Source organism: Mus musculus, chromosome 1 (genome assembly GCF_000001635.26).
Source record: "Mus musculus strain C57BL/6J chromosome 1, GRCm38.p6 C57BL/6J".
Lineage (NCBI taxonomy): Eukaryota > Metazoa > Chordata > Mammalia > Rodentia > Muridae > Mus > Mus musculus.
Genome location: NC_000067.6, coordinates 62,207,555 through 62,231,935, shown reverse-complemented (window position 1 = coordinate 62,231,935; position 24,381 = coordinate 62,207,555). Strand labels below are relative to the sequence as shown.

The window sequence follows — 24,381 nt, the reverse complement described above, 5'->3', positions numbered from 1 at the left end:
TCTGTTCTCTCTGTAGACAGTTCCCCTTGATGTCCACAAACTTTTAATTCTAAGCATTCCCATTTGTCAACTCTTGGGACTATTTTCTGAGCTCTTGGAGTCCTGGTCAAAATGCGCTTGCAAGTGTCATAACTTCAAGCATGTTTGGTCTGCTCTCCTCTAACAGTCCAAGTGTCTGGAGCTGGAGATTGAGTCCTCTGACCGGTTTTGCATTGTATTTTGAGAAGGGTGAGAGATGCAGATCTAAATTCATTCTCCCTGGAGATTCCATTTTCCCAGCACCATTTGCTGAATAAGCTTTTTTCTTTAGTGTATGTTCTCAGTATGTTTGTCAAAATTAGGTGGCCATGGATTTGTGGGTTTATTTTGGTGTCCTCCCTCCTATTCTTTTGACAGACATGTTTGACTTCGTATAAACACCAACCTGTTTGTTTTGTTTTTGTTTTATTGCTGTGGCCCTGTAGTTCAAGGTCAGGTCCTAGAATACCTCCAACAATGTTGCTTTTGCTTAGGCTTTTGCCAATCTATTTTCTACTGAATTCGTCTTTGTGCTACCCTGATGGAACTGTGTGGCACACACAGAAGGAATTGTAAAGTAGAATGAATGAAACCACGTAAAATATTGATTTTTGGATGTCATCAAACTCATTTTGGATTCAGGATCAAGACAGACAATGCAGAGAATAAACAAAACTAACTACATTCTACGTTCTTTTAAAAAAGCCCTCCGGGTGTTGGCTTAGCACACTGTGATTCCCAGTGTTCTTCATGATAATGTTTTGAGAATAACTGATTTCAAAATCTAAAAATCAGAGGTAGTTCAACATAGGCAGGCTTTCCTCTGATAGAGTTGGCTATACTCTTGTGTAGCCTTATTTTTAGCCCATTGTATTAAAAAGCATAATAGAAATGACACCAGCGTTGCTGTAAGAAAAATGAAGAAATTTCCCAGCGTTATCATGGGAAACAGAATGGAATAAAATACACAGTTTTTTAACAGCCATAATAAATACAGAAAATAGCAAAGAGACAATTTAATGATTTTTAAAACTCATCAGAAGAACAAAATCTATGAATTCCCTTAGTTAAATAGTATGTATGCTTAGTAAATCTTCCGCTTTTGTGCCTGTGTGAGTCTAAAAGTTATTGATTTTCTAGTTTCTATTATAGAGTGGCTATAATATTGGGTACCCTTTTCAATATTTTAGATTATATGGTGCTGCTTTAATTTTTAGGTTCCATTAACTTTCTTGGAGCATCTATTTTTAAAATTCCTTTCAGGTTTGCCAATTACAAAGTAAAGAAAAAAGAAAACCTGAGACTTTATGCTTCTTAGGTTTTACTTTGCATCTTCCTATGTACGAGGTTGGATTTTTTCTTCTTTTTTTGAGTTCTGCTACTCTGATCTTCAAAATTTTAAGAGAAACCCAGCTATTTTCTTAGTGATGTTAATTATATAAGATGACTCTCAAAAAAAATTCCAGGAACCAAGTTATGAACAATATAAGTTCTTAGTCACAGAAACCTTTCACTGGGGAGGAAAAATGGAGACTATGAGATTTCCATTCTGCAAAGAAATAGAGTTAAAATAAGGTTGCTGAGTTTTCCCAGAAAAACTATAACAGGGAACATTTATGATATATCATTTTATCGATACCTGTGACTGAAATCTTCAAGGCCCCATTCCAGAGCAGGATGTGGTGGCGGGGACGGTGGTACTTCATTCTCAGCCCACCCATCACTGGGAAGCAATAGGTCTATAAAACAAGGAACAAATGAAGCTGTAGTAAACCAGAGGGAAAAGGAGCCGGCGTTGCTTGTATTTCAGTCCATCTCTCACACATAAACCACCTTAGAAATCAATAGGCCTTCACCTGGAATGGAAGGAGCCCAGAATGCTCCCTGGCTGAGATAACCTGTGCCTCCTATGGGTGTCTGTGTGGGTGACCTGCTCACTATCCACCATGGCGAATAAATCTACACATCTCCGTGACCTTTTGTTACCTGGGAAAGCCCAGTGCTTATCAATATCCCTGATTTGTAGGAGACTCATAAAACATGTCTTTTATACCTTAATATTTTTAAAAGTGTGACTCTATAAATAAATACTCTGACATTTACCTGAGTGGGAAAAGTGGGAAAATGTCTTGAGACCTGGGATACTGTTCAGTGTTTAGACAAAGCAGGGGGTGGGTTGGGGGAGGGGGGAAGATCCACTTTTTCTATCTGAACCATAGGAAGGCCTTGGAAGCAAAGGACAGGAGTCTGAATTTGGATTTTTCTACTTGACAAAATGTGACATTCTTCTCCAGGCTATTTGGTAGTGTAAAATAACATTCACCCTGACCACCACTGTTACTAACAGAAGTGAGTTCTGAGGAAACCCTGTGGGTGCTCACTAATCATATTGTTCATTCTGAATATTTTTTCCTTTAATACAATGACGGATGAAAGGAACGATAGAATGTTCTGGTTAGAACAAAGGGTTTTTTTTCTTCCTCTTTTACTTGTTTGTTTTTTGTTCTGTTTGCGGCAGGACTTCCCTTTTTTTTTTTTTCCCCTACATTTGGCTCCTATTGTCCTGTGAATCTGAGACCATTACCCAACTTCTCCAATCCTCAAAGTTTAAATATAGAAAATGATACTATGAATACCTTCCCTGTGGTGGGGGGATGAAGCTGAGTGGAAGAGCCTTTGCCTAACATGCACAAAATCCTGTCCCCTACATCAAGCGCCACAAAATAAAATAAAATGACCATGTAGAGACTGGGCATGCGGGCACCCACACCTTTAATCCAGTCCTTGGACGACAGAAGCAAAAGCACCTTAGAGAGCTTGAGGCCATCCTGGTGTATACACTGAGAGCCCAGAGCAGCCAGCACTACTTAGAGAAACTCTCTTGTAAAAACAGACAAACCAAACCAAACAACAACAGCAACAACAAACAATATGAAATGGAACATACAGCCTGTGATGAGAAAGGAGGTAGACTAAATCAGGCAGCACAGTGACTCCTACAAATAACGTGCTACCACTAACATATAAAATGTTACCATGCTAAAAAAGGTAAATTCCACTGTTTATCTAATGGCGTGAAATATTTGACACATTGCGGGCCTGATTTTCCCCACAAGACTAGAAGAGAAAAACTTTTTCATTCTCAAGAGTTGTAGGTTGCAAGAGCACCTACCTGTGTTATCTGCCAGGTGGGGTGGCATCTGCATGGCCCTCTGGGAGTTTTAGGGGTTTCCCTGAACGAGCTAATCAGTAAACTAGATCCTACAGATAGTTAATGATTGTTATTCCTATGACATGTGACTCTTAAAAAGGTTTTATTAAGATTTTGGGGAGGGGGCTTTATGATGAGCGTTGGATATCCTAGATACTCTGGAGATGAAATTTTGGATGGTTTCGAACCACTACCTGGGCTTGCGAATCTAACCTGGGCTCTTTTCAAACCTGAAAAGTGATCTTCAGTACTGAATGATCTCTCCAGCCCTGGCACATGGTTCTTATGCCATCTTAAAGGCTTGTGTAGAACAAAGCAGTGTCTTTCCTTAATAGGAGAGAATTCTCTCTTCTTGGCTGTCTTCAAACTGGTTCATGGCTTTATTTTGTCTTTGCACTTGAACTGAAATAGTAGCTCTTTTGCATTTTCAGGCCTGGTGGCTATGGATGCAAATTTTACCATTAGATTTACTAGTTCTAGTCATTAGATTTAGACTAGAACTCTGCACATTTCTGCTGGGTCTCAACTTGTTGATTAACACAGAAGATCTTGTGGTTTGTCAGGCTTCACAATAATGTTAGGCAATTCCTTATTATCTATCTTTCTCTATATATGTATGTATATATATATATATATATATATATATATATATATATATATATACACACATATAAATGGTTCTATCTATCTATCTATCTATCTATCTATCTATCTATCTATCTATCTATCTATCTATCTATCTATCTATCTAAAAATATTATTGTCTGTTCTGGTTCTATAGAAAACTCTACCAAACACAGCTAACAAGAGATTGCTACAACTCTACTCCAGGAAATATCCTGGAATGGAGGGGTTGGAAGCAGAGCTGACATGCTCCTAGGAATGAGGGTGGAAACAAGAAACCTGGCCACCAGATAGGTGTCGGAAGTAACAAAACAGAATAAGCAAAGGTAGCCAACACTGTTCCCTGGTCCTCTACCACTATCAATGGTAGTGGCAGACAGACAGACAGAGACTTCTTACAGACACAAAACGGAAATTCTATCCTATAAATAGTATCTGTAGTCTCTTAGTCCATCTCCATGCTGGTGGTAAACATAGATGTAATCTGCTAACTTGCTAGTTCAGATTAACTTTACAGAACACAAGTCTATATCCTTAGCAGCTGACTTCATCTCCTTCATCTTAGCCATGCAAGATTGAATGCTCTGACCTGAGTGCAGCCATGGACTTACCTATCTTAGCTGATAATGATTGAAACATCTGTCTTATCTGTAAGAGTCTTACCCTGTTTCCAAAGCTCACTGGAAATTCCATGTCCTCTATGAAGCCTTCACTGTTACCTAGGTTTCAATTGCTTTTATAACAAGGGAATAATGTTTACTTGGTGAACATCTGTGTACCATTTCCCAGCCCTTTGTGTCCCAGACTCATTCTTGCAAATGGGATGTAAGTTGCTATGGTGAATATCATTGCCTGTCTCAGAGGTTTTGAGAGTTTACAGCTTATGTCCACACCACCCCTATCTCCCCCAAATATCTCCCCAAAACCCATGACAGTTTGTTAGAGTGAGTCTCTGTATGCACCCTAATCACAACACAGAGCATTCTTTTTCCATTGAGCTGCCATAGTCTATGATGTCTGCCTTTACCCACTAATGTTTAAGTTTATGCATTAGTAGTAGCATAAAATAAGTCCTGTATCATATCTATCACATTCGATTTTGCAGAGACAGCTATTTATTGACCTATTAAGCTATAATCTATTCACCAACATTTTTCTAACTACACTGAATGTTACTTCTATAGTATCTTCTCTATTGTCTGTTCTGAAGCCTTTTCTTGGGTTCTTTGGACTCTTATTATAGCTATTACTTTAACTTTAACTGTTACTGTACTCCTAGGCGATAGCTGTACATTGGTTAACTCTGTGTGCAGCATACTCAGATCCTGTAGGGACTTTGTTCTCTTGACCCTGACATCAGGTATGTAAGAATAGAATTTTAACCTCATATCAATAATATTTACCTCCTGCATAAGACACACACACACACACACACACACACACACACACACACACACACACACAGCTTGTGAATGTTGACAATGTGTCTTCTTGTTACTAAGTCATTGTTGGCTAAGTGGCCTTCTTCAATTACTGCATTTTGGGGTTTTTTGTTTGTTTGTTTTGTAGAGCCCATAAAGTCAAAAACAGTTAAGAGTTGAACAAAAGAAATCATGAGTCTAAATAGGATAAGAAAGCTACAGCCCTGATCTGAAATTAGACCACAATGTGGCCTTTAAATAAAGTTTTTTTTTAAATTAGGTATTTAGCTCATTTACATTTCCAATGCTATACCAAAAGCCCCCCATACCCACCCACCCCCACTCCCCTACCCACCCAGCCCCCCTTTTTGGCCCTGGCGTTCCCCTGTACTGGGGCATACAAAGTTTGCGTGTCCAATGGGCCTCTCTTTCCAGTGATGGCCGACTAGGCCATCTTTTGATACATATGCAGCTAGAGTCAAGAGCTCCGGGGTACTGGTTAGTTCATAATGTTGTTCCACCTATAGGGTTGCAGATCCCTTTAGCTCCTTGGGTTCTTTCTCTAGCTCCTCCATTGGGAGCCCTGTGCTCCATTCATTAGCTGACTGTGAGCATCCACTTCTGTGTTTGCTAGGCCCCGGCATAGTCTCACAAGAGGTAGCTACATCTGGGTCCTTTCGATAAAGTCTTGCTAGGGTATGCAATGGTGTCAGCGTTTGGATGCTGATTATGGGGTGGATCCCTGGATATGGCAGTCTCTACATGGTCCATCCTTTCATCTCAGCTCCAAACTTTGTCTCTGTAACTCCTTCCATGGGTGTTTTGTTCCCAATTCTAAGGGGGGGCATAGTGTCCACACTTCAGTCTTCATTCTTCTTGAGTTTCACGTGTTTAGCAAATTGTATCTTATATCTTGGGTATCCTAGGTTTGGGGCTAATATCCACTTATCAGTGAGTACATATTGTGTGAGTTCCTTTGTGAATGTGTTACCTTACTCAGGATGATGCCCTCCAGGTCCAACCATTTGGCTAGGAATTTCATAAATTCATTCTTTTTAATAGCTGAGTAGTACTCCATTGTGTAGATGTACCACATTTTCTGTATCCATTTCTCTGTTGAGGGGCATCTGGGTTCTTTCCAGCTTCTGGCTATTATAAATAAGGCTGCTATGAACATAGTGGAGCATGTGTCCTTCTTACCAGTTGGGGCATCTTCTGGATATATGCCCAGGAGAGGTATTGCTGGATCCTCCGGTAGTACTATGTCCAATTTTCTGAGGAACCGCCAGACGGATTTCCAGAGTGGTTGTACAAGCCTGCAATCCCACCAACAATGGAGGAGTGTTCCTCTTTCTCCACATCCTCGCCAGCATCTGCTGTCACCTGAATTTTTGATCTTAGACATTCTGACTGGTGTGAGGTGGAATCTCAGGGTTGTTTTGATTTGCATTTCCCTGATGATTAAGGATGTTGAACATTTTTTCAGGTGTTTCTTTGCCATTCGGTATTCCTCAGGTGAGAATTCTTTGTTCAGTTCTGAGCCCCATTTTTTAATGGGGTTATTTGATTTTCTGAAGTCCACCTTCTTGAGTTCTTTATATATGTTGGATATTAGTCCCCTATCTGATTTAGGATAGGTAAAGATCCTTTCCCAATCTGTTGGTGGTCTTTTTGTCTTATTGACAGTGTCTTTTGCCTTGCAGAAACTTTGGAGTTTCATTAGGTCCCATTTGTCAATTCTCGATCTTACAGCACATGCCATTGCTGTTCTGTTCAGGAATTTTTCCCCTGTGCCCATATCTTCAAGGCTTTTCCCCACTTTCTCCTCTATAAGTTTCAGTGTCTCTGGTTTTATGTGAAGTTCCTTGATCCACTTAGATTTGAACTTAGTACAAGGAGATAAGTATGGATCGATTCGCATTCTTCTACATGATAACAACCAGTTGTGCCAGCACCAATTGTTGAAAATGCTGTCTTTCTTCCACTGGATGGTTTTAGCTCCCTTGTCGAAGATCAGGTGACCATAGGTGTGTGGGTTCATTTCTGGGTCTTCAATTCTATTCCATTGGTCTACTTGTCTGTTTCTATACCAGTACCATGCAGTTTTTATCACAATTGCTTTGTAGTAAAGCTTTAGGTCAGGCATGGTGATTCCACCAGAGGTTCTTTTATCCTTGAGAAGACTTTTTGCTATCCTAGGTTTTTTGTTATTCCAGATGAATTTGCAAATTGCTCCTTCTAATTCGTTGAAGATTTGAGTTGGAATTTTGATGGGAATTGCATTGAATCTGTAGATTGCTTTTGGCAAGATAGCCATTTTTACAATGTTGATCCTGCTAATCCATGAGCATGGGAGATCTTTCCATCTTCTGAGATCTTCTTTAATTTCTTTCTTCAGAGATTTGAAATTTTTATCATACAGATCTTTCACCTCCTTAGTTAGAGTTACGCCAAGATATTTTATACTATTTGTGACTATTGAGAAGGGTGTTGTTTCCCTAATTTCTTTCTCAGCCTGTTTATTCTTTGTATAGAGAAAGGCCATTGACTTGTTTGAGTTTATTTTATATCCAGCTACTTCACCGAAGCTGTTTATCAGGTTTAGGAGTTCTCTGGTAGAATTTTTAGGGTCACTTATATATACTATCATATCATCTGCAAAAAGTGATATTTTGACTTCCTCTTTTCCAATTTGTACCCCCTTGATCTCCTTTTGTTGTCGAATTGCTCTGGCTAATACTTCAAGTACTATGTTGAAAAGGTAGGGAGAAAGTGGGCAGCCTTGTCTAGTCCCTGATTTTAGTGGGATTGCTTCCAGCTTCTCTCCATTTACTTTGATGTTGGCTACTGGTTTGCTGTAGATTGCTTTTATAATGTTTAGGTATGGGCCTTGAATTCCTGATCTTTCTAAAACTTTTTATCATGAATGGGTGTTGAATCTTGTCAAATGCTTTTTCTGCATCTAACGAGATGATCATGTGGTTTTTGTCTTTGAGTTTGTTTATATAATGGATTACATTGATGGATTTTCGTATATTAAACCATCCCTGCATTCCTGGAATAAAACCTACTTGGTCAGGATGGATGATTGCTTTAATATGTTCTTGGATTCGGTTAGCAAGAATTTTATTGAGGATTTTTGCATCGATATTCATAAGAGAAATTGGTTTGAAGTTTTCTATCTTTGTTGAGTCTTTCTGTGGTTTAGGTATCAGAGTAATAGTGGCTTCATAAAATGAGTTGGGTAGAGTACCTTCTACTTCTATCTTGTGAAATAGTTTGTGCAGAACTGGAATTAGATCTTCTTTGAAGGTCTGATAGAACTCTGCACTAAACCCGTCTGTTCCTGGGCTTTTTTTGGCTGGGAGACTATTAATAACTGCTTCTATTTCTTTAGGTGATATGGAACTGTTTAGATGGTCAACTTGATCCTGACTCAACTTTGATACCTGGTATCTGTCCAGAAGTTTGTCCATTTCGTCCAGGTTTTCCAGTGTTGTTGAGTATAACCTTTTGTAGAAGGATCTGATGGTGTTTTGGATTTCTTCATGATCTGTTGTTATGTCTCCCTTTTCATTTCTGATTTTGTTAATTAGGATTTTGTCCCTGTGCCCTTTAGTGAGTCTAGCTAAGGGTTTATCTATCTTGTTGATTTTCTCAAAGAACCAACTCCTCGTTTGGTTAATTCTTTGAATAGTTCTTCTTGTTTCCACTTGGTTGATTTCACCCCTGAGTTTGATTATTTCCTGCCGTCTACTCCTCTTGGGTGAATTTGCTTCCTTTTTTTCTAGAGCTTTTAGATGTGTTGTCAAGCTGCTAGTATGTGCTCTCTCCCGTTTCTTCTTGGAGGCATTCAGAGCTATGAGTTTCCCTCTTAGAAATGCTTTCATTGTGTCCCAAACGTTTGGGTACGTTGTGGCTTCATTTTCATTAAACTCTAAAAAGTCTTTAATTTCTTTCCTTATTCCTTCCTTGACCAAGGTATCATTGAGAAGAGTGTTGTTCAGTTTCCACGTGAATGTTGGCTTTCCATTATTTATGTTGTTATTGAAGATCAGTCTTAGGCCATGGTGGTCTGATAGGATACATGGGACAATTTCAATATTTTTGTATCTGTTGAGGCCTGTTTTGTGACCAATTATATGGTCAATTTTGGAGAAGGTCCCGTGAGGTGCTGAGAAGAAGGTATATCCTTTTGTTTTAGGATAAAATGTTCTGTAGATATCTGTTAGGTCCATTTGTTTCATAACTTCTGTTAGTTTCACTGTGTCCCTGTTTAGTTTCTGTTTCCACGATCTGTCCCTTGATGAAAGTGGTGTGTTGAAGTCTCCCACTATTATTGTGTGAGGTGCAATGTGTGCTTTGAGCTTTACTAAAGTGTCTTTAATGAATGTGGCTGCCCTTGCATTTGGAGCGTAGATATTCAGAATTGAGAGTTCCTCTTGGAGGATTTTACCTTTGATGAGTATGAAGTGTCCCTCCTTGTCTTTTTTGATAACTTTGGGGTGGAAGTCGATTTTATCCGATATTAGAATGGCTACTCCAGCTTGTTTCTTCAGACCATTTGCTTGGAAAATTGTTTTCCAGCCTTTCACTCTGAGGTAGTTTCTGTCTTTTTCCCTGAGATGGGTTTCCTGTAAGCAGCAGAATGTTGGGTCTTGTTTGTGTAGCCAGTCTGTTAGTCTATGTCTTTTTATTGGGGAATTGAGTCCATTAATATTAAGAGATATTAAGGAAAAGTAATTGTTGCTTCCTTTTATTTTTGTTGTTAGAGTTGGCATTCTGTTCTTGTGGCTGTCTTCTTTTTGGTTTGTTGAGGGATTACTTTCTTGCTTGTTCTAGGGCGTGATTTCTGTCCTTGTATTGCTTCTTTTCTGTTATTATCCTTTGAAGGGCTGGATTCGTGGAAAGATATTGTGTGAATTTGTTTTTGTCGTGGAATACTTTGGTTTCTCCATCTATGGTAATTGAGAGTTTGGCCGGGTATAGTAGCCTGGGCTGGCATTTGTGTTCTCTTAGTGTCTGTATAACATCTGTCCAGGCTCTTCTGGTTTTCATAGTCTCTGGTGAAAAGTCTGGTGTAATTGTGATAGGCCTTCCTTTATATGTTACTTGACCTTTCTCCCTTACTGCTTTTAATATTCTATCTTTATTTAGTGCATTTGTTGTTCTGATTATTATGTGTCGGGAGGAATTTCTTTTCTGGTCCAGTCTATTTGGAGTTCTGTAGGCTTCTTGTATGATCATGGGCATCTCTTTCTTTATGTTTGGGAAGTTTTCTTCAATTATTTTGTTGAAGATATTAGGTGGCCCTTTAAGTTGAAAATCTTCATTCTCATCAATTCCTATTATCCGTAGGTTTGGTCTTCTCATTGTGTCCTGGATTTCCTGGATGTTTTGAGTTAGGATCCTTTTGCATTTTGTATTTTCTTTGACTGTTGTGTCGATGTTCTCTATGGAATCTTCTGCACCTGAGATTCTCTCTTCCATTTCTTGTATTCTGTTGCTGATGCTCGTATCTATGGTTCCAGATCTCTTTCCTAGAGTTTCTATCTCCAGCGTTGCCTCGCTTTGGGTTTTCTTTACTGTGTCTACTTCCCTTTTTAGTTCTAGTATGGTTTTGTTCATTTCCATTACATGTTTGGATGTGTTTTCCTGTTTTTCTTTAAGGACTTCTACCTGTTTGGCTGTGCTTTCCTGCTTTTCTTTAAGGGCCTGTAACTCTTTAGCAGTGCTCTCCTGTAATTCTTTAAGTGACTTATGAAAGTCCTTCTTGATGTCCTCTATCATCATCATGAAAAATGTTTTTAAATTTGGGTCTAAATTTTCGGTTGTGTTGGGGTGCCTAGGACTAGGTGGGGTGGGAGTGCTGTGTTCTGATGATGGTGAGTGGTCTTGATTTCTGTTAGTAGGATTCTTACGTTTGCCTTTCGCCATCTGGTAATCTCTGAAGCTAGCTGTTATAGTTGTCTCTGTTAAGAGCTTGTTCTTCAGGTGATTCTGTTAGCCTCTATAAGCAGACCTGGGAGGGTAGCACTCTCCTTGGTTTCAGTGGGTAGAGTATTCTCTGCAGGAAAGCTCTCTTCTTTCAGGGAAGGTACCCAGATATCTGGTGTTCGAACCGGACTCCTGGCAGAAGTTGTGTTCCAATCACTAGAGGTCTTAGGATCCCTTGTGGAATCCTGTGTGGGCCCTTGTGGGTGTCAGGCGACTCCACTGGCAAGGTAGGCCGGGGCTCGAGTGGAGCGGAAGGGGCTTGTGCCCCAGGTCAGGCCCAGGTAGTCTGCTTCCCTATGTGCCGCAGTCTTAGGTTTCGAGTGATTGGATTGGGGGCGGCGCTGTGTTCCACTCACTAGAGGTCTTAGGATCCCGTGGGGAATCCTGTGTGGGCCCTTGCGGGTGTCAGGCAACTCCACTGGCAAGGAAGCCCGGGGCTCCAGTGGAGCGGAAGGCTTAAATAAAGTTTTGTTGAACATATTTACACCCATTTGATTGCACACTGAAACAACAACAGTTGTGACTACAGTGGCAAAGTGTAGAGTTGGATGACCCTGCCTTACACTCTTTTTTTTTTTTCTTAATTTTTTCCTTTTTTTTGTTTTTTTAAATTTGTTGATTTGTTTTTGGGTGAATTTATATCTGTGCCCTACGAGGCCAGGTGAGGGTTCAGAACCCCTGGAACTGGAGGTACAGACAGTTGTAACCTGCTATGTGGGTGCTGGAAATTGAATCGAGGTTCTCTGGAAGGGCAGCCAGTGATTTCAATAGCTGAACCATCTCCGGCCTTAAATTCTTCTTGAGGATAATGATAGTGTTGCAGTACTGTACACATCTGCTTTCCTGATAAGTGGTTGACACCATAAATGTAGGTATTCAGTCAACATTAGTTAAACTGAGAAGAAGAATTCAATTTCTCATCAACATTGCAGAATATCTTCTGCTATAGACTGATGGGTCCACTTTGGCTCCAACAAGGTTAAACACTGGAGAAATTTTATTTTATTTTATTTTATTTTATTTTATTTATTTATTGGTTTTTCAAGACAGGATTTCTCTGTATAGCTCTGGCTGTCCTGGACCTTACCCTGTAGATCAGGCTGGCATCGAACTCAGAAATCTGCTTGTCTCTGCCCCCCAAACTCCAGGGAATATGAATATAGTGGGATAGGGTGCAAAATGAAAATGTCTGATTTGAGGTAGGGAGGAAAGGCCTAGGATTTGAACAATGGGTGACTAGCTGTCACCTGAGCTGAACTTGGAGACAACAAAAGGTCAAGAGGGCAAACGGGAAGAGGACAGGGAGAGAAAGGCTGCAGCTAGAAGTAGATGGTGCTGAGGCTCTATCCATCAGTCTCTGGGAGACTGTTGGTGTTGGTGCACCTTAAGGCTATTCAGATGCCTAACTAGCTTACAGAAAGCCCCAGGGACACGCCTCCAGCCCCAGGGACACTCCTTCAGCCTGGTGGCTGTTCTGAAGCACCAAGCTGCTTCCTTCCCCAGGAGGCTCAGCTAACAATTTTCCAACACAAATGTGAATTTTCTGGTGTTGTAATTTTACAAATGTTATTCTATAGATTCCTTTTCTGTGTAACAGCTTGAAGAAAAAATAAAATAAAATACTGGGCAACTGTGGGTAGTTTGTACTATTATTACAAAAGTGGACAGAATGCAGTCTATCAACAGTGGATCTTAAACATACAAAGAAAAGGAAAGCAGAAAGAGGAAAAATAATGTTTTGGCTGGCCCAGCTTCTCTTGTCAAGTTAATCTTGTTCTGCTAAAAGAGGCCCTCAAAAGTTAGTTCTGTTAAGGCCATTGTCACAGTTCACAAGTCCCCATGGCATGTAGCACCTTCCCTGGCTCAGAAACTCAGGGCCTCTTGGAATTTCTCAAAGTGCAAAATGTTAAGACTTAAAGAGAGGCAGTGAACATGATGAAAGTAGCATGGTGTTATTTTAATTCTAGTATGTTCATAAACTCTCTGAGACAGTTGGCTTACACAAAAAGAAAGCCTGTTGCCCGGCCTCTAACTGAAAGTAGAATTAGTCCACGCTTTGAGAAGTCAAATTCTGGCAATCTGGTAATGTAGCACAAATACACAGGGACCTAATAGTAAGGTAGGCTTTACCTTTCTTCAAGTAAACAATGGTTTATCTAAGAGGCATAATAGCAAGTCTCTGAGATACAACACCCCCTTCATTATTGTCTTGGTGTATCAAATTCCTCCATAGTGGCATTACCAGAAATTCTCTAGTGCAGGTGGGCAAGGTCTTAAAAGAGCTGGGATTTTCATGCTAACTTGGAAATCTGGTGTTGGAAATGAAACAGGAACCTGGCATGTTGCTGATTCGTAATTTTAAAAATTTGTTTGTTGTCATTTTCCTTCCATTGGAATGAAAGCTGTTCTATCCAAATTTATGTCTTAGAAGAAAGAGAATGTGCAAAAGTCTTCCCAGATTATCTGTGGTCCCTCATGCTCAAAACACCCACTAATTTCAGTGCAAGCACAGAAAGGAGTTCTAAGGATGCTCCTGTGAGCTACAGAGAAATTCTGTCCCTGCCCTGCTTTGATGGTAGTGGAATTGTAAGTCTAAGAACTGTAAAGAACTCATAATTTACTTAAGATAAGCCAATATATACTGAATGATTCTTTTTATCTTGCTACAAGGCAAAGTCTGCATTTCATAGGCATTCTTAGGATCAGATAGAAAGACTTCAATGGTTCCAAGGGACACACACAAGGCAGGGCTTTTGCTGTTGCTGAGATGAACCAAAGCCAGGGACAGGAATGGAATCAGGCTCTGGGTGTATCAGATACACACAGTCTTAAGTAAATTATTTATTTTCACAGGTCTTCTGTTTCTTCACCTGTAAAATGAGGCTAATAATATGACCCACTTTGAATTCAAATGTAAATTGCTTAACACAGTAGCTATCAAACAGCAAATACTTAAAATGGAAAAATTTAAGAGGAATTCTGGACCTCAGTGACTTATTCAGAGGAAATAGTTTAATGCTCACACAATCTCAGATTTACAAGCCCATGCAGACATAATACCATCAGAGTTCAGGACTTGTTCCTGCATCATTATAGTTTGGTGACATCTTAAATGTCTCAAAATGCAGGATTGACGTATAATGTTTATTATCTCCACTGAACCCCTGCTTACCAGGCTATAGAATGTTCATTGATACATAAAATATTCATCATGTGTTATCAATTGAGAAAAAAGAATTCTTAGAAATTACCTATAGCACATTTCATTTTATGTATGCATATTTGCATGTAGAGAAGATTTGAAAGATCTACATAAAATGTTACTGATTAGGTGCTTTGATAGATAGAGGGATGAGTAATATTAAATTTTCTTTTTAATGCTTTCCTCTAAAATTTCGACAATGAATATGTATGTATTGCTTTTGCAATATAAAAAGTAAAAGCTATTAAAGAAAGCAGATACAGGAAGATAAAACAAGTTTCTTGGTGACCCGGAGGGTAAGCCTGAAAGAACAATGGCGAAAACCCAGGAGTCTACTTGAAATGTGATCCATTCCTGTAATAAGAGGCGTTATAAGACACCAGGAAGATCCAGCTGCCGTGCAGTGCCGACGGCCCCAAGCTATGCTATTCCACTACTTATCACATTCATCTCAGAACCAAGCACCAAGCTTGGAGTCACATCATGACCATGCTGTGGGTTCATGTAAATCCATGCCATTTTAAAGTGACTTGGTAACTTTCAGTGACTAAAAAGATCCTCAAAACCCTCACAGTTTGCCATCTTCGATTCTCCAGTCATGGTTTGTTTTATGTTAAATCCTCATGTTTGGGGCAGCAAGCACAGAAACTGTCGCTTAAACTGGAGCCTTTGCCAGGAATCTGATTCACAGGTTCTGAGTCAGCTCTCGCACCCACCCCTCAGTGCTCATGACTCTGAGTGACAAAGTCTACACTTTGCCTAATTAACTTTTCTTTGTCCCCGATACCTTTTCCTCCTTCTCAGGGAAAAGCCATTTGTGTGTGTGGTGTGTGTGTGTGTGTGTGTGTGTGTGTGTGTGTGTGGTTTTGTGCTCTACTTGAAGAAGATGAAAATGGATAGTGTTTACCTTTCCTTTTATCTTGTGGACTATAGGTGCCAAACGGATATAATATACTACTATCATTTCGCCTGGAGGTGCTCAGAGCTTCTTGACAGTTCTCAAAGCCTGGTCTGGAAAGTGCTCCACATTCTGAAAGCTCCTAAGAGACAGAAACAAAAGTTACATTTTGAAAATACGTTCTAATTTGAACAACCAAAGCTGAGTGCAAGACTGGTCCTTGTCTGAATCATCTTGAAAGACTGAGGCACATATGTATATCTTTAATAGTGCAGAGTCAAAATAACCCTATCAGATCAAACATCTCTCGCTACGGAACAGGACAGCATGGACACTGTAGTGTTAAGGATTATGAGTGCTGATAGCCAACACAAAGGAGGATTTCCTTGATTATTCCTTCCCCCACTTACAACTGCCTTCTTTCAAATTCTCTTCCATCTGGGAGTACAGCTTGTGGCAGTGTCAATATGAGAATACAGTTCATGCCAAGGGTGTTTCTCTGCCAACCAGCTGGTTCCTCGCTCCCTCTGCCATTCTCTCTCTCTCCCTAGCTAAGTGCATATGCTCTAGGACAAGTCAGAACCCAAGCAGTATTTGTCACCAGAATGTCGTGGTTGTTTCCCATGGTGGACCCCAGGCCTTTGGCCAGATGCTAAAGTAATGGCTGTGACAAGACCAGACAGTGGTTCTCCCTAGAGTCTTTTTTTCTTCTTCTATATTTCCCTTTCCTGTTTGCATTCTGACAGTCTGCAAACAAATTCACAGTTTTCTGCAAACTGCTGTATCCAGAATAACACCCCACACACCATCATCCCCAGGTGATGGAGAAGGAGCAGGGGGCAGCTGGTGACAGAAAGCTCAGTTATGTTTTCAAGGAGACTGTGGTGCAGTGAGCCTTCTTTTGCTCCTTGTTCCTATTATTTGTCTTCCTAACAGGTTTCAGGGAAATAAACGATTTGGAAGTCATTTCGTAGCTCTTCCCTTGGCCATTTGTGAGAGGCACATGTTGCAAACACAGACCTACTCCCCAAGCTCCTTCCTCCAGGAAAGCGCTTGGCTAAAACAATGCATTTGGTCTTATTTTTTCTTCTTTAGTTCCCGAAAAATTCAGTATCTAGCTAAACAAAACATTTGAAGCATTCACTTCTATTCTATATCCTAAATAATTAAAATGTTTTTGGCTGCGCAGGGCTATTAACTTCCTGTGCAGGCTTCTAGCAGTGCTTGCACACCTACCAAGTTACCCTCCTGCTGTACTGCTAGTCCAACCAAAGCAGGTACAGGAGACCAGCGGCTCCTATGGTAAACCTGGAGTCCCAGCAGGCAGGAGGGTTGGGACTTGCCTTGCATCGCCTCCTATTTTCACTTAACGATAACAACAAGAACAAAAACAATTTTTTTCTGCTTTCCTAGCTCTTTGATAAATGACACAATCAATGTCCCAACAACTGATCAGTAACCGGCCTAATTAAAGCATCCAGCCTGTAAAATAGAGCTGTCGTGGAGGCCTCCATTAGTGTCCCAGCCAATAAAAAATATAATGGATTTTTAAACATGTTCTGCCTCTGCGAAGATGAGCTGGCTGCAGCCGGGAGAAAAAAATGTTTTGGGAAAGGGAAAAACAAAACCAGGTCATAACCCATTTTTAAATACCAAGTCTCTAGGCACAAACAGAATCGCAATTCAAGCCGAAGCTCATCCTTTGAAAAACATGCTTCTGTTCAAAATGATTCTGATTCAATCACGGGCTCATTATGTATTCTTCCTGAGGTTCTCATCAAAACTGTTTACCTATCTTGTACAACTGGCTAATGTGGGGGAAAAAAACAACAACTTTATATTTTGACTTTTCTTAAGCAGTGCCTTCATTTCTTTTCAACATCAGTATAATGTTCCAGCAATTATGTTGGCATTCTTGCCAAATCTAACTAATTGATTCGCCCTGATGTCTGAGCAGTGCATAGACCTCCTCTGGGTTATGGATGCTTTTCTATGGACCAGAGGGCACTTGATGTTCTGTGGGGATAGATGGAAAAGCAGGTGCGCACAGCATACACTGTGCACAGCATATGCATGACACAGTGCAGAAGATTCGGGAGACAAGGTAGCTGATTTTCTTGAAATTTAATAAAAGATAAGCTGTACATTAGGCTTCTGTCTTTATAAGCAATAATACTCTTTACTCTTTATGGCTACCACAAAGATTCTCAATAGCTAAGAGACAAGTGCCTGCTCGCTCCCCATGGAGAGCACGCAAATCCTAGGGAAAGCAAATGGATCTTGTTTAAATGTCCTCATAAAAACTGCTTTTTGTAACAGTTCCTATTCCTGATCGATCCCCTGGTGAACAAGACACAGGTGAGGATGGGTAAGGAACTGAAACTGAGTACTTCCCTCTGATGGGATAATGTCAATCCCAGTCCACGCTAGCCTGTGGAACTAAGGATGAGAATGCTCACAGCAAAGTTCTCAGACTCCAGAAGCTGGGCTATCACACCCATGCACTGCCATTCACGTGTATTTTACAGAGATCGGGGATGAGGGAAGAGGAAAGGTACAAGCATCTCACAGTGTATTAAAAGCACACTCATTCTTTCCCTTTTTTGTTTGGTCCTTGTTGTCTGCATGAACATGGCACTCTGGCAGCCTTTTCCATCCTTTTCTCTAGGTTGAGGCATCTTTGTTAAAAGCAACTCCGATGTGCTCATATATAAGAAGGGATGACTGAGACCTCCCCTATGCTGCCTTCAATTTACTGTTCAATAAGTGGGTTCCTTGCATCCCAGGCGCTATAGGAAGCACCAAATGACACCAGATAGGACCTTCTCTCATGTTAGGAAGCAGTAGATGGGGTGTTCAACTATGTACATAAGTGAAGGCCATTAAATATTCATGAAGGCTCTGTCACTTAAGCAGACGCACATGTGGAAAACAAGCTCATTCATTATATATAGTCTCCAGTAATTGGCCAATTTACATTTATTTAACATCTACAAGGTTATGTACAAAGGAGCATAAAAGGTAGTTACTCTTTCCCAATAGATGATAATATAGCACAGGAAGCTACTCTGTCATTTCATAACTCAAGACCCCTCTGGCAGAGGAAGTAGGTCTTACATGCGGCTTTTATTCATTTGGCAACATTTATTGGAAGTCTATCACATTGGGAGAAAGGAAACTCAAACAGTGGGTAAGGCAGGTACCTGTATCTGCCTTCTACACTTCAAGTACTCACATGAGCTGTATTTTCATGGTCAGGAAATAGCAAATTGAGGACTCTTAACTCAAGTAATCCACGTATGATACAAGGATCCCCACTGACACACATCTCATCTTCATACTTTTTCATTTTTAAATTTTGGTTGAACTTACTACTGGAGTTAATATTTGATATTAGTTTGGTAAGTAGTATATACTCTTACTTTATATACAGCTATAGTACCGAAATATATCTTGGCCTTAGAGACTATCCTAATATGATGATACATAATATGCTGATATTTTTGTTAATTTTTATGAACTTACTCATTTCTCCTAAATTAATTTTAGAAATATTTAATACATCATGTGTAATATAAAATACTGTTGTTGTTGTTGTTGTTGTTGTTTTTCTTTTTTTTCGAGACAGGATTTCTCTGTATAGCCCTGGCTGTCCTGGAACTCACTTTGTAGACCAGGCTGGCCTCGAACTCAGAAATCCACCTGCCTCTGCCTCTGCCTCTGCCTCCCAAGTGCTGGGGTTAAAGGGGTGCACCACCACTGCCCAGCATAAAATACTGTTTTAAGCCAATTTTATTTACAATTTTGTGTAAGTGGAATGTTCAGGTATATCAGAATTTAAGATCTATGTTATACTCAAGGTTCATATGTAGGTGGACATTTTTTTTGACATTTAAAAATCATGATCAAATATTTTAAAAGAGATAGGACTTCCATTTGTTTAATAAAATGAAGCACAAAGTTTGCTCAACAGATCAAACTTTAACTTAGCTACACTTCGGGGCTGTATTGTCTAAGTGCAGTTTATAGAGGGAATATAGAGATTTAATTATCTCATAATAACCTCCACAATAAACACTGTATATATTGTATATAGCCATCCAATCAGGAACCTTCTAAGGTATGGACCTTGCTAGTACACCACCAAAATTTTATTAAGAAAGATTGTCTTAGTCAGGGTTTCTATTCCTGGACAAAACATTATGACCAAGAAGCAAGTTGGGGAGGAAAGGGTTTATTCAGCTTACATTTCCACATTGCTGTTTATCACTGAAAGAATTCAGGACTGGAACTTAAGCAGGTCAGGGAGCAGGAGCTGATACAGAGGCCATGGAGGGATGTTCTTTACTGGCTTGCTTCCCCTGGCTTGCTCAGCCTGCTCTCTTATAGAACCCAAGACTAGCAGCCCAGAGATGGTCCCACTCACAAGGGGCCCTTCCCCCTTGATCACTAATTGAGAAAATGCCTTACAGCTGGAACTCATGGAGGCATTTCCTCAACTGAAGCTCCTTTCTCTGTGATAACTCCAGCCTGTGTCAAGTTGACACAAAACTAGCCAGTACAAAGATGCTTTTTAAAAAGAAGTCCAGAACCCTACCAATTTCTGAGCATAGGCCCTGGTAAACATAGACCTGTGATGCTTGCTAAATTATTTACTTTTTATGCATATGTCAAATTTTTTCATTGTATCTAAAATAAACAAGCACCTCTTTCTTTCATATACCTACCAGAGTCTGCCTGTGGTATATATTCCCAAGTAAAGACTCAATAAGCATCAACCGACCTGCAACATGACTGACAGGATCTGGATATTCTAGAGGCTATTTGAGCAATTTTTAGGAAAGTCAAGAATGCTATCACCTCCAGTGGTCTCTCAGGTCTCCTCAGAATCACCAACTGGATCATGCCCCGGATGTTTCCCTCCATGGACATGGATCGCCTGAGTGTTTCCATGGCTTCGTGGTTGGACTTTCCCAGAAGAGTTTCCCCGTTAACAGCAATCAGTTGGTCATTCATTCGGAGACGGCCATCCTGAGGCAGAGAGAGGAGTGGACACAGTGTGAGGCCAGGAAGCATGGTGATGGCGGGAAGCTGTTTAGAGGAACATTTCAAGTATGGAAATGAGAGACTTAAATGTAAACCTTCACTCCTAGCAATGATCTATTTTCAAGGCAGGCCGAGGTTCTGGGGCTTTTCATGCAGTCGCAAATACTAACAGCAGCGATCTGTGGGAAAGGAATTATCTGTAGACATCTTAGAGTCCCGAGCTGCAATAACTGAGACATTTGTGATGTTTCTTACCTAAGTCTCTGTCTGGTAAGCATATGATTCTAACACACTTTTTCCATTTGCTCTGGCAAAGATGATGTTGGGACTCAAGGAACAGAGGTTCAGAAACAAGAAAGGCAGCCATCTCTCAAAAGGTTTGCATCTTCAGACACAGAGAGATATGCTTGAAAACTCTGAGCTTCACAGCACAATGTGTCTCCTAGATATCACTGCCAACTCTATGAATGAAGTGAACAAATTCCTCATATAATTTTCTCTAACCCAAAGCACACACTACTCATGCACTGTTCTGCAGAAGAACACAGATATGTATAATGAAGAACCAATTTGCCCTAATACCTCTAGCAGGAAAGTGGATTTTCCTGGGATGTTCAGGTTAATAAACACTTTTGTCCAACATCTCCTAGAAGAGAGAGCATTTACCACTAAGCACTAGGAACCCTGATGTTTGGAGAGTCAGTCTGATTCCTCTTCCCATCATGCAAAGCACTTCATTCAGAAGTCACCTTCAGCCAGAAGCCTTCCATTGGCTAACGTATCTAGTGGTGGTTGATAAACTGAGAGACCCACTCTTCAAGAAGATAACTTGTGCAGACCACAGTGCTTCCTCTCTCTAGGAAGGCTAGGGGAGAATGGTGCTTGCAAGGTTTGCAGGCTGGTGGCTATCCTATGCTACTTGACACTCAGCCACAAGGTTCAGATACAATTAGGAATCCTGTCCTGGTGCCGATGCGAATACATTTAACAGAAATAGGAATAGGATACATAATGTTTTACTTTTTCAGAGACTTCTTTCATTAACTACCTTTGGTGATGCTCACAGACTCAATAAGTTAAGGAGATTCACATTTTTATAAAAAACGTCCACAAAATACATAATAATGGAAGTATAACTATAACATGCCCATAGTCATGATAACATGTCAGATGAGACTTATACAAGCTTAAGTTTTGTAAACTTTGACCCCTCAGCCCTCTCTTCTAAATGGTCTACTTCTCTTGGCTACAGTTATGTGGTGCTTAACTCAATGGAAAAGAGTTCTTGCAGTAGAGGTCCCTAGGATAGAAGTTCAAATGAGCAGAATGAAATGTAGAAGTGAAGAAAGAAACCTCCCTGAGAAATGACCAAAACAGATACACAGTTAAGAAGGGAAGCTAGTCATTACATTGAGCCTTAGAGAGAAAATCTGTGGCCTAGTTGATGGTCTTCAACCAATACAGGGCAGATGGTCAGAGGACTTGTTCCCTAGTGCACAGAGGAATAGAAGGAGAGAGAGCTGTCAGTCCAGAGAGCATGTAGATATGCCCTGCACATTACCTGGTAGATGGGTTGTTGGTCACACAGGATTAAACAGGCCACACAAAGAAGTGCATGTTCACTTGAGAGCATTGAGAATGGCAAAACAATGGGATCAATAAAGAATGTGTAACTGTTCAGAGGCCTGCCTGCCTCATGGGAACTCAATGCCCCCTCCCCCTGGCTTTGGAACTTCACTTAACCTTTACCCTGATTTACCAAGAAAGAAATCTCTCTTCTGCTATCCAATTGTAAGTCAGGCACACAGAAGAATAGGATTAAGCCTCCGTGAAATGGCGTGATGGGTAAAACAACCACAGCCTTAATGGTTTAGTCACATAAAATGAAGCATCTGTCCCAATTTGTAATATGATAGGAGGACCACTGGGCTGAATCCTGTCACTAAAATTCTCCTAATGTGGCTGGAAGCTGATGTGCAGAATTTGAGGATGAGGGTGGAGAAGAATGGGACATAGGACAGAGATACTGGCACTGTTAACAGGAAATGAGGCAGTGTTAAGATCTGTAGAGGTCTGTCAGCTAGGAGGACACCTCATCTACCATGACAGGAAGAAGAACAATAGAAACTGGAGGAACCTGAGAGAGAATTTAATGAGAGGGAAGAAAACAATTGTCAATAAAAGCTTGTACCAACAGCTACTAATATAAACTTCTTTCTAGCCACACCTTAGGTCTCAGCCATCTCTAGAAAATTCAAGTAGGATATGTTTACTACAGTAAAGTCCAAAATAAGAAGACAGGTCAGGGGACCCACCCCAGAGCCTCTGGAATTTTTTTTTCTGAGACAGTCACATTTATCACATATGTCACTAGAGAGTTGTGGGCACAATAAAAACCCACACACTCTCGTTTGCAGGAGTGGTTGTCCTGTTGCTATTGGTGTGTACTTCTTGCTCATAAGATAAATGATGGGTAATTTCATTAATGGTAATACCAGGAAGACCATAGTGTCTTAACATTTAGAATGCTATCTTAGAGCTTTGAGTTTAGAAAGGTCCTCAGCGGTCATCTTGTCTAACCCCTTCCATTTACAGATGAATAATATAATGCTCCAAGAATACATCATTTATCTAATACCTATTAAGAGAAGGCACTTCCATATATATTTGGACTGGCTCAGCTGGTTAAGACCAAAGTTGGAAAAGAACAGAACAGACCATGTCCTAAATTCACTAGAGTGTTCTAGCTACATGAATAATAGTGACTCCCTCCAGAAAATTTAAAACAAACAAACAAACAAACAAACAAACTTTCAAAGCCAGTAAAGACAATATGCCACATGTATCTTCAGAAAGATATCAGTGTTTGAAATCTAGGGACATATACAGAATGCATGGTAACAGGAAAGTATAAGAGATGTCCAAGCAAACTGGAGGATGTCTTCTACTAGACATCTTCTAACGTGATGTTGCTTGAAGAAAGAATTACTAAAACTCAAACATATCCCTCAGGAGCTTGTATATCTTTTCACTTTGAAATAATTTTCACCAAAGAAGTTAGTTTTCTATGACACTTTTTTATTAATATTATGTTCAGATAATTATTTGGGCATGAGAGTAAAACCCCACAACTTTATATAAGTGAATACAAATACCCCAGTCTTTATAGGAAGTTTCTCCATCAGATCCTGGGCCATACTTATACTTTTCAAAGAAATAAATCTTGGGTTTGCAAGATGGCTCACAGGGTAAAGGCGCTTGCCACGCAAACCTGGCAATAGAAGTTCGGTTCCTGAAACCCACAAAGGTGGAAGGAAAGAACTGACTCCACAGAGCTGGCGTCTGGCTTCCACATGTGTGTCATGGCATGTGTGCTCACATATATAGACATTATATGCACACATGTTTACAGTAACAATAATAAATAGTTTACAAGACAAAGAGAATCTTTCTTTTCTATCTTCTTATCAGCAGAACCTTAAGCAACAAAGTTGAGGAGAGGGGAGTAAGCAAGAATACAAACAAACAGTGACTCCCTCAGGATACTTTAGTGGAGACATGAAAAACTTGTATGTGAAATAAGTCTCTCTCTATCCTCTGATGGGATGGCTTAGAAAGTCATCAATCCTGACCACTTATCATAAAAGGAGGGATCAAGGGCTCAGAGACAAGATGCAGGAGTATTACATCTCCCTTCTGAAAGAATATCTGTGGAAGCATTTTGTATGAATTCTTCTAATCATTTCTCCCAATGACCTTGTGATATAAATATTACTTCCTCCTATACAGGGATGTAAAGACAGAGGATCAGTTTCATTAATTGATTTCAAAAGGGACTTAGCATAGCCAGCTGTTCTTATCTCTCCTCTTGTTTCGTTTTGTGAGACAAGGTCTTGGTTTGTGGAACAGTCTGATTTGTGGCTTGTGGCTCGATCTGTAGCCTGGGCTGGCCTCAAATTCACAG

At 40.2% G+C, this 24,381-nt stretch overlaps 1 protein-coding gene across 4 annotated transcripts in view; it reads right to left on the bottom strand.

The window, feature by feature from the left end:
* The window catches only part of Pard3b (par-3 family cell polarity regulator beta), a 1,003,618-nt gene that overhangs the window by 410,349 nt on the left and 568,888 nt on the right, over positions 1 to 24,381 (bottom strand). For all 4 annotated transcript variants that reach the window (XM_011238602.3, XM_006496298.3, NM_001081050.2 and 1 more), the window contains 3 exons: positions 20,232 to 20,402; positions 15,381 to 15,513; positions 1,658 to 1,757 (listed from right to left, as the gene is read on the bottom strand). In XM_011238602.3, coding sequence (XP_011236904.1) covers positions 1,658 to 1,757; positions 15,381 to 15,513; positions 20,232 to 20,402 — 404 coding nt within the window. The remainder of the gene's footprint in view (positions 1 to 1,657; positions 1,758 to 15,380; positions 15,514 to 20,231; positions 20,403 to 24,381) is intronic.